This window comes from Xenopus laevis, chromosome 6L, assembly GCF_017654675.1.
Source record: "Xenopus laevis strain J_2021 chromosome 6L, Xenopus_laevis_v10.1, whole genome shotgun sequence".
In the NCBI taxonomy this organism is placed as follows: Eukaryota; Metazoa; Chordata; class Amphibia; order Anura; family Pipidae; genus Xenopus; species Xenopus laevis.
The window spans coordinates 60,618,964-60,633,305 of record NC_054381.1 but is presented as its reverse complement, the minus strand read 5'-3'; the positions used below and the strand labels follow the sequence as shown (position 1 = coordinate 60,633,305).

Sequence of the window (14,342 nt, the reverse complement as noted above, 5' to 3'; positions counted from 1 at the left end):
TGGGGGGGGGGCTTCTTTTGCCTAGCCCTAGAAGATGTATTAGAGCTCACTCTATTAAAACCACCAGAAATCTTGTCTCTCTACATGCAGAATTTGTGCAAAAGGCAGTTATTGTGTTAGATTTTGTTTGTACTGGAATCAATTATTTGAGTGAGCTCTAATACAGCTGCTAGGAAAGGGAGCCCCCCTATAAGATATATTGGATCTAACTGTCGATAAATATCATTTTCATTTTTCATATTAACATTTAAGAAAAATCAAAAGTTTGCATCATGTGTTAAAGAATTGTAACTTTGAGTTGTCAGTTCAGAGCTTTAAAATCGACTGTGCTTGGCTATAAGCTGAATAACCAGACATTGTCTGGCAACAAACTTTGAATAAGATCAACATAATAAGCTCCATGGAACAGTTAGTTATCAAGTCGAGTGCAGGACAAAATGGACAATTTTGAAGAGATTTGTATGTTATGGACAAATTATGTTGCTATGAAGCCACTTAACTTTCAATAATCAAGATATGTTGGACAATGTTTCATATGCTGGTCATACTTGTGAAGAGAGTGGTGGACCCTATCCTTTTTTTCTAAGGGGGTTATTTATCAAAGAATTTATCTCAATATTTTCTGAAAAAAACTGACCAAATTTGCACTGTTTTTTTGGGCTTTTATTTATTTATTTATTAATACACTTTCCCGAAAATTTTGTATGCGGGAAAAACTTGTGAAAAATCCAATTTTCATGATTTTTTCAGATTTTTCATCAGATTTTCAAGATTTTTTTGGATTTTTCACCTGAAAATTCTGAATTTTTCCCAAAAATTCCAAAAACTTTGAGGTATTGCCAAAAACCCAGTGCACATCAAAAAATCATTGGGACTTCTCCCATTGACTTATATGTAACCTCGACAGGTCTGAGATGCCGGATTTTCAGATTCTGACTTTTCCATCCTCTGGGTGTAATAAATTCTGAAAAATTCATGATTTTTTAAAAAGTCAGATTTTATTTAAAAAAAAAAAAAAATCAAATTTTTGCATTTAGAGTTTAGTAAATAACACCCTTAGGGGCAGATTTATCAAGGGTCGAAGTGAATTAGAGGGAATTTCTGAAGTAAAAAAAATTTGAAATTCTAAGTAATTTTTTGGATACTTCGACCATCGAATAGGATACTACGACTTCGAATTTACTTTGATTATCGAATATTTGAACGATTTTACTTCTAATCGAATTCGAAGTACTGTCTCTTTAAAAAAAACTTTGACTTCAATACTTCGCCAAATTTAACCTGCCAAAGTGCTATGTTAGCCTATGGGGACCTTCTACAGCATTTTTCTAAGTTTTTTGAAGTCTAAATAAAATCGTTGGATCATACGTTAAAATCATTGGATTGAACGATTTTTACTTTGACCGCAGAATACCCAAATTCGATGAAAAAAGTTTGAATTCGATATTCGAATTCAAAGTATTTTAAATCGATGGTCGATGGTCGAATTTTTTACTTCGAATTTCGACCCTTGTTAAATCTGCCCCTTAGTGTTCTTTCTCTCCCCTTTCATTTTTCAATCATATTTTTGTTTAATACTTGGCATAGCACATCCTACTTTGGGTGATACGATGCATATTATTGTAAATGAGAAGATTTGTATGCCTCGCATCTACAAGTTATTTGAAAAAAAAATATGACTTCATTTTAAGTTCAGGTGAACACTTACCAATCATATGGTCCACAGAGCTTTTGGAATCGGTAGTGCAATCTACATTTGGTTCATCCCTATAAAATATATACAGTACAATGTCTGTTTACTGCTCTTCTTTATTATATACAGTTTTGTAGTGATACTCTCTTTAACTCTCTTTAACATGTGTTGAATAAGCATTTTGTAAAGTATATGAAATGTATACTAATCTGTTTATACAATATATATTTTACAGTCTTTTTGAAGAAGATATTATGTCATATATCCCACTACAAGCTGCCTTCCACCCAGGATACAGCTTTTCCCCTCGTTGTTCACCTGGTTCCTCACCTCAGAACTCTCCAGGTAATTGCCTGTGTCCATTGTGTGTCTCTGAGACAAAGATATAGCATAAATTAAGAAGTCTTGAAGCAACAGGAACATAGTTTGAGCAGGTCCAGTAATCCATATTTATGGAGGCATCTATGATGAAAAAAAAGTGTGCTGCAGTGCTTTTGTCAGTACATACAAAACAAGCCACATTACTATGGTATATATATTTATTATTTTATCTTTACTGTTTTTAAAGTAAAATAGCATGTACCCCCCCCCCCCCCCCACACACACACACACAGGTTATTAATTAGGTACTACATGCTGAGGGCAGATGGCACTCCTATCTACTGTAATATACAGTGGCAGAAAAGCCTTCCCAGTTACAATTCTACCACTTCACAGATGGGACTGATATTACCAGGAAGATCAGAGCTTCTTCTTACTTACCCTGGGTGGAAAAAGTGATGTTATTTTAGCATAGAATAAAGTGCACTGGGTCCCTGACAACATCACCCTCCAGTGCAGATGCTCCTAGTCCAAAACACTGGGTAACCACATTTACTTAGGGGTGAATTTCTTCAGAATTCTCCACCAGACTTTGCACAGCTACATTTGTGACGAATGCTCGGACTGGCCCACAGGAATACCAGGAAAAGTCCCAGTGGGTCAAGGTGTCAGTGGGCCCTCATGCTGCTAGACATTTGGCCTATTTCATGGCCATTCCTTATTTCTATGAGAACAAAGAGGCTAAATAGGTGGAATAATAGGTTATAGTGTGTAAAGAAAAGGAGAATAGATGAGTAAGGAAAGGAAGAACAATAGTACTAAGAGTGGGCCCCTGGTCTAAGATTAATTGGTGGGCCCCTAGTCAAAGGTTTTTGGATGGGCCCCTGGAATGACACTGAATGCTTGTTTTCATCAAAATGCACAAAAGACCACTGGCTTACTTTTGTCAGTGATGATTTGTTGGAGCGAGAATTTCATGAATTTTCTCTAGAGTAACTTTCTTCCAATTGAAGAAAGTGGGTATATAAAGGCCATATGTATGTATTTATTAGTGATGTTGGTGAAATTGCTGGAAGTGGCAATTTTTTATTAAAAATGCCCAAGGAAACAAAATGAAGACAGAGATCCTCTATTGCCCTAGGGCCTAGGCTATGAGCCCACCCTAAAACAAAAGTTTAAATAGAATATTTTTCACAGTTACAACTTGTAAACATAATCCCACTTTAAATATGAAAAAAACTCCAGCGTTTGGAATACAGGATATGATATCACTGACAAAATAATCTTGAGGATGTAGCTTCATTGTAATAATTCGCCAGTCACAACCTGGCGAAATAGATTTTGGTCAAAAGGGAAAAAAATGTATTGAAATTATCGGATTTACGATCGTTCGCCTGATCGAAAATTCGCCTAGTGAAACACAGTGAAAGTTTGCCAGCGACAAGGTGATTCGCTAGTGAAGTGTGTTGCTGTTTTAGTAAACAGGCAATGTCACTGCAAATAGTTTTTTTAGCCAAAATTAGTCCCCCCAAGTATGGGCGACGGAAGCAGTGTAGAATAGGACAGGCAAATACAGTTGTTATGATTTAACAAGAAAGTTTTTAATTAATTAACGGATTAAGCAAATTTAAAGTCTCTGTCAGTTCATCTCACTTTTTAACTGTTTTGAGCTGTTGTATGCCATGTTGTCCTGTGGAATTCTTAGGGCATCTCAGCAGCAACAAAGAGCACAATCTGTCAAACAAACTCCAATATGGGAGAAACTATTTTAGGCACTGGAAAGATTAACTCCTAAAGCATTAGTTATTGTTTCACTATTGCTACTTGTTAAAAAGTACCAACCTTCACACTGAGTAATTCCTTTTTTATTTCAGTGATTTGCATTTCTAGGGTATTTATGATTGTATTGCATTTTAATCTCTGTTTGCTCTGAGCCCATAAAATGCCCATTACACAGTGAGACTAGTGAAATTGGAATTCTGATCACCAATCTCTCCTTGTGATAGTGTTTTTTTATTGCTTTGCTTTTATTTGATTTTTTTTAGTCATTCTACTGTGTCCTGCATTATTCTTGATTACTTGTTTGTTGCCTATAAAAAATGTGTGTTCATTGTATTAATTTTCGAGTCTTTACATGCCACTTACTGTGCTACTTTGTCCTACTAAAATAAAGGCAGTTGGTTGGTTTTGCTGTAGCTGAAGTGTCAGCCATGAAAATTCATATACCGGTACCTTGTTCATTTTAGACTCTCTACATGGCACGTATGATGGTAATCCTATGGATATTGGGCTTTAAACTATTCAGACAATCAATGGCATTTATATTTATGATTTTTATATCTTTGCCTAAGGACATGTGTAACATAGGGTGTTGTAAATTTGTAGAACTTTCATATAAATTGCTAATATTTGTTTAGGAGACATTTGGCTGTCCAAATCAGTTGTATTGTTGCACACATACTATAAATGATTTCTTAAACGTCCCTCTATAGTATGAAAAATATAAATATTTAGGGGCAGATTCATCAAGGGTCGAATTAAAAATTCAAATTCCAAATTCGAATTTTCTATTTTTTTTTATGATCAAAACTGTTAAAATCGACCAAGGTGTTATTCTAATTAGATTCGAGGTTTTTTTTTGAAAAACTCAATTTCGAGATTTATCATACTCTGGCCCTTTCAGAACTCAAATTTCACTATTTGCCAACTAAAACCTGCCGAATTGCTGTTTAAGTAAATTGGAGAGGTCCAGGGATCAATTTACAGTTGTTTACAGCCTTCCTGACCTTTGCAGCCTTGACCAGAATCTGTTCAGAATTCTGAGAAAAAAACTCAAGACGAGTTTTTAAAATTCAAATCGAGTTAGATTCAATTCCAATTTGATTTGAGTTTTCAGGTCAATTCCATTCGTCCGAGTTTAAAAACTTAGATTTTACCATAAAATCTGAATTTTTTGTGAAAAAAACCTCTAATTTTTTATACCCCCGAAGATGGAAAAAGTAAGAATCCGAAAATCCAACATCTCTGACCTGCCAAGGTTGTATATAAGTCAGTGGGACCAGTCCCTAAGATATCCTGATCTGCGCTGGGTTTCGTGCAACAATCCGAAGTTTTCTTGGTTTTCAGGCAAAAATCCGAAAAGATCGATTTCTTGCCATTTTCACGAATTTTTTCAAGTTTTTTCCCGAACTGGAATTTTTGGGGAAAATGTAATCATATATAAGGGGTAATAACCCGTGCGGATTTGGTCGGAGTATATTTCAGAAAATAAAGAGATAAATTTGGATTTTGATAAATAATCCTCTTAAAGGGATACTGTCATGGGAAATTGACTGGGGCAGCTGGGAAACTGACAATATGTCTAGCCCCATGTCAGATTTCAAAATTGAATATAAAAAAATCTGTTAGCTCTTTTGAGAATGGATTTCAGTGCAGAATTCTGCTGGAGTAGCTCTATTAACTGATGCGTTTTGAAAAAAACATGTTTTCCCATGACAGTATCCCTTAAATGTTTGAGTAATTCCAGCTCTGAATCAAGACTAATGACTTTAAGGGGCACATTTACTAAGCTCGAGTGAAGGATTCGAATATAAAAAACTTTGAATTTCGATGTTTTTTTATGGGTACTTTGACCATCGAATAGGCTACTTCGACCTTCGACTTCGCCTTCGACTCAAACTAAAAATCGTTTGACTATTCGACCATTCGATAGTCGAAGTACTGTCTCTTTAAAAAAAACTTCGACTACATACTTCGGCAGTTTAAACCTACCGAGGTACAATGTTACCCTTTGGGGACCTTCAGCATCACTTTTTTTGATCGAAGAAAAATCCTTCGATCGATCGATTAAAATCATTCTAATCGTTCGATTCAAGGATTTTATCGTTTGATCGAACGATTTTTACTTCGATCGATCAGTATTTGCGCTAAATCCTTCGAATTCGATATTCGAATTTGAAGGATTTAACTTCGAGGGTCGAATTCGAGGGTTAATTAACCCTCTATTCGACCCTTGATAAATGTGCCCCTAAATGTTCAAAAATAGCTTGGCAAAGTCCAGCTGTTGTTATTCTGTATATAAGGTCAGTGAACTTACTATTCCCTGTTAGTACTGTGAAATTCCACTGTATGTGTATTCAGCAACATTTCCCTTGTGCCTTAGGATTCATGTATATAAATGTACATATTTACACAATGTGAAAGTAAGAAAATGATGTAAGTTATATGGATGGTCATAGAGTGTACCTACTTATTTTATATTTTCTAATCCATTTTTTGCTTTGTAACTATATTGCTCTGCTTTTTCAAGGCTAGATAGAGTGCATTGTACAGTAATTGCCTTGCGTTGCTTTTTCAGGGTTACAGCGTGCCAGTGCAAGGGCACCCTCCCCATACAGGAGAGATTTTGAAGCCAAGTTAAGGAACTTTTACAGAAAACTTGAAGCCAAAGGGTATGGCCAAGGCCCAGGAAAAATTAAGTAAGTGATAATTATATATTGTACTTAAATCAGATAATCACAGCAATCGTATTGTAATCCTGTTATAATAACTACTTGGTTATAACCCAGATTGTTGTGTATTGCAGCCGGTTAATCCTGCAAATATACCATATCAATTAACTGGTTAAAATGTTTTATTGAAGCAATATAATTATATCAATCGATCCGTGGAATTATACTAATAAAACATGAAAGTAAGAACATATTAAGTTATTAACTTTAAAAAGCTGCCAGAGCATGACTAAGCAGTTGGTTTGAAAACCCAATTCTCCATTGTGTATTTTCAGACATGTTTTGACTATACAGGTTTCACAATGTTTTACATAGAGTTTGAATATGCACAGACTCATTTAAATGGTACTCAAGAAAAGAGCTGTATATATATATATATATATATATATATATATATATATATATATAGGTAGATTTTTTAAAAAGATATAATTTGCAGTGCATTTTGTATACAAGATAAACAAACCTGTTAAGAAGTTTTACAGATAGGATTCCTATGTCATATGGTTACAGTAATATCCACTTCATGCTCATCCAGCTGGTTTTTACTGGTGCTATTCTCCCAGGAGTACTTACCAGCTTTATGAATGGATCTCTGATGTGTAATAAGTCTCCTCGCAGTACCCTTTGAACTGCTTAAAGCTCAATAAACATTCACCCACACGACACTAATTTCTTCTGGAAAATTATACTTAGTAAAACATTATTGATTCTGTTCATCTTGGCCAAATAGGTAAAATACATTTTTTTACTGTTGTTTCACGTGTTACACTGGGTCACGCTGACATTTTGTTTATTCACTTCACTGCCTTTTGCTGCATTTTCTAATGTTTTCATTACAAACAAACCTAACTTGAAGTACAACAGAAAACAGGAACTTGTGGGGCTAGCAGAAAAATATTTTTTAAAAAATCATATTTTAAGGGGGTTATTTATCAAAGTCCAAATGCCAAAAACTCAAAAAAAATTCAAGTTTTTTTGACTATAAAAAACTAGAACTTTTGCTGCAAAAAGTCAGAATCTGAAAATCCGGCATCTATGACCTACCGAGGTTGTATATAAGTACTATTTGGAAGTTTCTGTGGTCTGAGCTGGAATTAGCCCAAAAATCCGACTATTCTGATGCTTTTCGGGAAGAAGCCCAAAAAAATCAATTGATACAGGAAAAACTCGAATCGAATTTTCGCACGATTTTGAAGTGTTTTTACCCGATCCAAATAAATCTTGATTTTTTTTTTAAGAAATAAGGTCCAATCATGCATTCTAGTTTGGGCAGACTTTTTAGATTTTAAATAATCAGAAAAATTCGGACTTTGATAAATAAGGCCCCCATGTCAGGTCTTTGCAATGTAAGGTGCTTGATGGCTCAGTTCACCTCAGCAATCAACATAAACAGGCAGACAAAGTACTCATGGAAACCACTTTTAAGATAGAAAAGTACCATCCCTCCAATTATTTATTTCTGTGAAATAGCAAGGGGGCCATGCAAGAGTTTTGAATCCCAGACCATTTTTATTGTAATACCAGAGCTTTCTTTTGCTCCTCCCCACTTCTGCATGCAAATAAAATGGAGAGGTTAAAAAGCACAAGTTAATAGATCATATAGAAGATAAAAGAAGAGAGAATATTGCTGGGAGAGAAGTAGAGAAGAGATGGAGAAGTGTTATACAGACGAAGAAGGTGGAGGGATCAGAGAGGGTTATAGAGACGGTAGAGAAGAGTAGCAGACTGTGTAATGTTGAGAGAATGTATATTAAATGTATATATATAGTATATGGTACATGTAATATTTCTGGTGCCTTGGCAAAACACAAAGCAAGTTTTCTTGGGCGTTAACTCACACTGCGGGTACTGTCTAACAGTGTATCGGGCTTCCTTAAGCATGCTCCAAGAGATTACACAAAATATTCCCTGAGATTCATTCCCCAGACATAGATTACAGCTAATCGGGTTTCCTGAGCCAATAGTGGAATTAACACCGTCTCTCCCCAACACAATATATCTTGGATTGCAAAGAATAGCTTCAGCAAATTCACAGTGAAAAATATAATTTGTACTCTAGATCAAAGGGTTCAACAAGTGCTTTCCATTTTTTATTGTTTCCAGTTATTCCAAAATTGAAGTTTAAAATTCCTGTCTCTGGTGTTTCAATCTGTCAGCTCAGTAATCCAGGTGCAATATCTGAACTGTTGCATTTTGCTACATTAGTTGATACATTTCTCAGCAGCATCTGTGGAATATTAGCAACAATTATATCAGCTGCCTTTAATGAAACTTCAGGGATTGTGCCCACTGTAAAGTTAAGTTGCCATGAGTTAGGAAATGTAGGGAGGAAGGAGGGGAGCCCCAAAATTTTTTTCGATCGTTTTCAGCCTATCACCCATAATAAAGAAAAAACGCCAGCTTTTTTGGGAAAAAAATTTAAACTTTTTTTGAAGCAATCCCTATCTACTCTATTGCGCTTCGCCTGGTCTGAGGTGGCAAAGGAAGTCATGCGTAAAAGGTAGCGTTCAGAACAATGCGTGCATTAGTGAATTTGCGTAGTTATGTCCGTTGCGCTAATTCGCCAGGTGTAAGGGTGCGAAGTAACACTAGCGAAGTTACGCCAGCGTCCGTTAGTGAATTTGTGAAGTTATGAAAACGCCCAATGCTATCGAATTCATGCTAGCGTTAGGCGCTTCGGTGAATTTGCCTTATAGAGTCTATTGATTTGGTCGTTTCTTGACGTATTGGTGTTTATGTTGAAAAACGCCAATACTGGTGCCCAGTGGCAGATTTGCAAGCGCCCTGTAAGAATTGCCATTTTGTGTTTTCCATTAGTTTCAGTGGTAGTGCAGTTTATGCGTATTTATGCCCGACTGAGGTTTTTTAAAGATGCAACGTAAAAACGCTTTGTCTGGCCTTGCTCTAAAACTTCAATATTAGAAAAACAAAATAGAAAGTAATTGACAAAAAAGCATTCATTTGTGTTGAAAGGTGAACAGCCTTTTAAAACACCTTTACAGCTGAAGTTGCTACCAGTATAGAAGTATATAAAATGTGCTGTGAATGATACACAGTATTTCATTGTATGTAATGTCATCAGCCAATAATTACCAATATAAGCACCTCTTTCAACTAAATAAGCAGAGGGTAATAAGTAAAGGTGCCCATACATGGAGAGATCCGCTCGTTTGGCGATGTCGCCAAACGAGCGGATCTCCCTCCAATATGCCCACCTTGAGGTGGGCAATATCGGGCTGATCCTAGCGAACGCGAACAGGCGGTCGGATCGTGGGACCGCATCAACGAACAGATGCGGCCGCGATCCGACGGGATTTTTAGTCCCATCGGATCGAGGTCTTATCTCGATCGGGGAAGCCCGTCGGGTCTGTCGGCAGCTTTTATCGGCCCATGTATGGCCACCTTAAGGAGGCAATACAATACAGCAATTGTGCCTGTTTGCTCTTCATTCATCAGCATACATAATTTAAATAATCTTTAATTTCTTACTAATAGCATTAAGGAAAGTATATCCCCCCCTCCAAAAAAAAATCTGTTTTAACTACAGTTAAATCTTTTGTAATGTAAAGTAGTGAAACCCTGCCTTCCCATAAATCGAAGTTTTCTGTATATTGGGTTTCCACATACTAGGAAAAGATTATAAAGTTATTTTGTGCCCACTGCTCTTTCTTACAATGCTGCAAAACTTACAAAAAAAACCCAGTCCAATCCAACGTACCTTATTTACATTATTACCTGCCGCAGTAGAGCTTGCACTCTAATGGTGGAATGTAAAAAAACTGTTTGAAATGCAAATAAATGTTCGCAAAGTGAACTATCACATTCATACACACTATGGTCAATTTTGTCTGGATCCAATTAGTTTGCCTTCAATTATTTTTATTTTTTGGCTGGACTGGGATAGCTAATACTGAATTTTTGGAGAATGAAAAGCATTGATTTATTTGAACTGATCCCCATTTGATTAAAATGGAGTATTTGGGGGATGGCCTTCCTGTAATTCAGAACATTCTGAATAACAAGTTTCCTTATAACAGATCCCATACATGTGCCTGCCTTTATGTATAAATGTCTTACAGTATACATGTCTTTCTTTCCTGTTTGATAGACTCATCATACGTAGGGATCATCTACTGGAAGGCACCTTCAACCAAGTAATGGCTTATTCCCGCAAAGAGCTCCAGAGGAATAAGTTGTATATCACATTTGTTGGAGAGGAAGGGTAAATAAATAGCTATATATATATATATATATATATATATATATATATATATATATATATATATATATATATATATATATATATATATATATATATATATATATATATACACACACACACACTGGTTTTTTTTTAATCTGACACCTCTGACAACTGATGAAAAATATAAGTGTATTTTAAGTAGCACTGTGTTATTTTAATTATATGCAGTGTGCAAAGTGCAAAAAAAATGCACTTTTTTAAATGACCCCTACTTGCATTGAAATGGCTTGCTAGTATGAACTGGCTATTTGACTGGATTTCTGTATGATATTTACTATTCATAAAGCAACATTATTCAACAACAATTGTATTTGTTCTCTTTTCTTTATAGCCTGGATTACAGTGGTCCATCTAGAGAATTCTTCTTTCTTCTTTCTCAGGAGCTCTTCAATCCCTACTATGGGCTATTTGAGTATTCAGCAAATGATACATATACTGTACAAATCAGCCCCATGTCAGCTTTTGTTGAGAACCACTTAGAATGGCAAGTATTGTATGGGACTGGGACTGTGGGAGTGTAAAATTATAACATCATAAATGTATATAATTATATTTGCTGTGTAAATAACGGGACTCAATATACCATTATAAATACATTTTGGATTATCAGATATGGCATGATTAACAGTTGGTTACGGATTGATACTACAGCATAATAGTCACAAAAGTATTTTTTTACCTTAAAGGAATGGTTCACCTTTAAGTTAACTTTAAGTATATTACAGAATAGTTAATTCTAAGCAATTTTTTAATTGGCCTTCATTTTTTATTCTGTATAGTTTTTGAATTATTTGCCTTTTTCTTCTGACTCTTTCCAGCTTTTAAATGGGAGTCACTGTCCCCATCTAAAAAACAAAAGCTCTGTAAGGCTACACATTTCGGGGGTTATTTATTAAAGTCCGAATGCCAAAAACCTGTAGAAAAATAAACTTTTTCGTGATTTATTATACCCCCGAGGCTGCTAAAAGTCAGAATCCGATCTCCAAGCTGTCGGGGTCCTGTCGAAGTCAATGGCAAAGGTCCCATTTCAAATTTGAATATATCATGGTCTGTGCTGAGTTTCGGCCAAAAATAAAAATAATCAGGGGTTTCGAGCAATTTCCAAAAAAAATTTAGCATTTTGGGCCTAAAAGCCGTAAAATTTGGGGATTTTTTTCGCAAAAACCCCAATTTTTTCCTAGTATTTTTCTGAACCAATTTTATTGAGTTTTTTTCAATGATAAATAAGGTCCAATCGTAGATTCTAGTTTGGTCGGACATTTTTTATATTTTGATAAAGTTATTGTTAGTTATAGTTATTGCTACTTTGGATTACTTATCTTTCTATTTAGGCCCTCTCCTATTCATATGCCAGTCTCTTGTTCCAAACAGTGCATGGTTGATAGGGTAATTTGGACCTTAGCAACCAGTTTGCTGAAGTTGCAAACGGGAAAGCTAAATAACTCAATAACCACAAATAATAGAATATGAAAATTGTCTCAGAATATCACTCTCTACACGATACTAAAAGTTAATATAAAGGTGAACAACCCCTTTAACATAAATAGCAAATAAGGTAAATAGTTTCACATTTGCTGCCACACAAATACAGATTATATTATATATAAAAGATTACAGTGTTTTCTAACCCTGTTTCAGAAGACTATTCAATACTATTCCCCTAGGTATCCGTACGTCTGTAAATTTTTTAGAAGTGCAAATATATATAATTTCCTGTATACAGAAAAGGTTCTAGTGTTTTACCCAAACAGTGGATTGTAGCTAATTAAGATTTGAGTAAACATTTATAAATCATCCCAACACTCTGTCCTAACTCACAAGCAAGTGTACTGCAACAGGTTCTCCATTTGATCAACAGCTGCCTGCTTTCACATTCTTGCCATAGAAACAGCTGCAAGAGGTGTACAATGAGTTTATTATTTGTCACATCAGCTGCAAAGCATTGACTTGTTCTCCGTCCCACCAATCCCTTAAAACCCATAATAACCACTTATGAAGTCGACATGTCACTATATGCTCGTTTGTCAAAGAAAACGCTCACTAGATTAATGGTGCCATTTCAACGTTGCTTGTTCTCTAAGCATCTCCAGTAAATGGACATTAAGTCAAGCATCATAAAGTGACATTGTGGTTAGTCATTCGATCTCTGTACTAAACCTCTCCTTAACATCTGGAAAGCCAGATTGGCTCATTAACTTCACAAAACACAGCTTAAGCGCTTTATGCCTATTCTGTGACTTTTAGTTAAATATTAGCAGCTTTCCACGTGCAGAGCTCACAGACAACCATTTAAAAGTTCCCATTCATGGATAGAACTTGTTACCATATGTTTTCACAAATTAAAGCAGCCATTAACTCCCTTTCACTGAAGTTAAATGCAGAGCCCAACTCTGTGTCACTGGTGTGCACAAGTTGAGGTGAGAGGGACTATTGTTTTTAAAACACTGGAGGTTTGTGCTAGTATATACCAACAGAATTCACATAGCCTGACTGCTATTCCAACTTTTTGCTTAAATTTAAGCCTTGCCCTCTTGATGGTATGAGTGGCAATGTACATACTCGTTAGTGGTCATTTACTTAACCAAAGTCAGTGTGCCACAATCTGTAATTTTTGTACTTTGCCAAAGTACTGGTTTTGTGCTCCAAAGTGGATACCCCCGTGAATACAATGCTACCTGCATTCAGCATGAGGGGCTGGACCCATGTAGGTGTGTGATTTTGTGGCAAATGATGCTCTACCTTATTGCAAATGGTAAGGACCAGGCTGGTCTGCACTACCTCATTCTGTGGACTGTACAGTGAATTTTTTTTATCCAATGTGAGGTGCAGGCCACAGCCAGAGCAAAGAAGTGCTTAAAACACGATCTAATGGTCTCTACCACCTCTGTTGTGGTCTATGCTCTACTTTTATCCTTTACTAGAAATTCTCTCTTGCTGATAGGTCTGCTCTCTGGATGTCTGGTGATGGGGTTGAGCAAAAATGAAAATGTCATTAGCATTTGAAGATTTGGGGAACCTTATATGCATGAGAAACCAAGGGAAGGTCAATGTAGGTGCAGGAAAAGCTTCAATCGTCAGACAAGACTTACCTCTTGCCCCCTCTGCTGAAAATTATCCTTCATTGCACCTGGGGAACCTATTAGGAGACTTGGATCACCAATACATTTTGGCTGGCAGATTAGTCCTACACATACCCTACTTAATTTCAAGTCTAATGCTGGTGCTTCATTTGTCCTACAAGATCCTTGAAAAGTTCACCTTCTTATATAAATCAAAATACAGTTATTGGGAAATGTTACTGCTCATTTCTTCACATGCAAGTGACAAAAAATGTTTTTAGATATTAATTGACAGGAAACAATTAGCTTGTTGGGTACCAAATATCAATTTGAAAATCAATGGCTTATACTCAAACACTAAAGGTGGCCATACACTATTAGATCCACTCATTTGGTGAGGTTGCCAAATGAGTGGATCTTAACCCGATATGCCCACTAATGGCTGGGCGATATCAGTTGAATCCGAACGTTCGGCCGAATGATCGGATTAC

At 35.9% G+C, this 14,342-nt stretch overlaps 1 protein-coding gene across 3 annotated transcripts in view; it reads left to right on the top strand.

Annotated features, from left to right (window-relative positions):
- LOC108718984 (E3 ubiquitin-protein ligase HECW1) overlaps positions 1-14,342 on the top strand; it is a 149,911-nt gene that overhangs the window by 123,570 nt on the left and 11,999 nt on the right. For all 3 annotated transcript variants that reach the window (XM_041566097.1, XM_041566098.1, XM_041566099.1), the window contains 4 exons: positions 1,929-2,038; positions 6,372-6,492; positions 10,637-10,750; positions 11,124-11,276. In XM_041566097.1, coding sequence (XP_041422031.1) covers positions 1,929-2,038; positions 6,372-6,492; positions 10,637-10,750; positions 11,124-11,276 — 498 coding nt within the window. The remainder of the gene's footprint in view (positions 1-1,928; positions 2,039-6,371; positions 6,493-10,636; positions 10,751-11,123; positions 11,277-14,342) is intronic.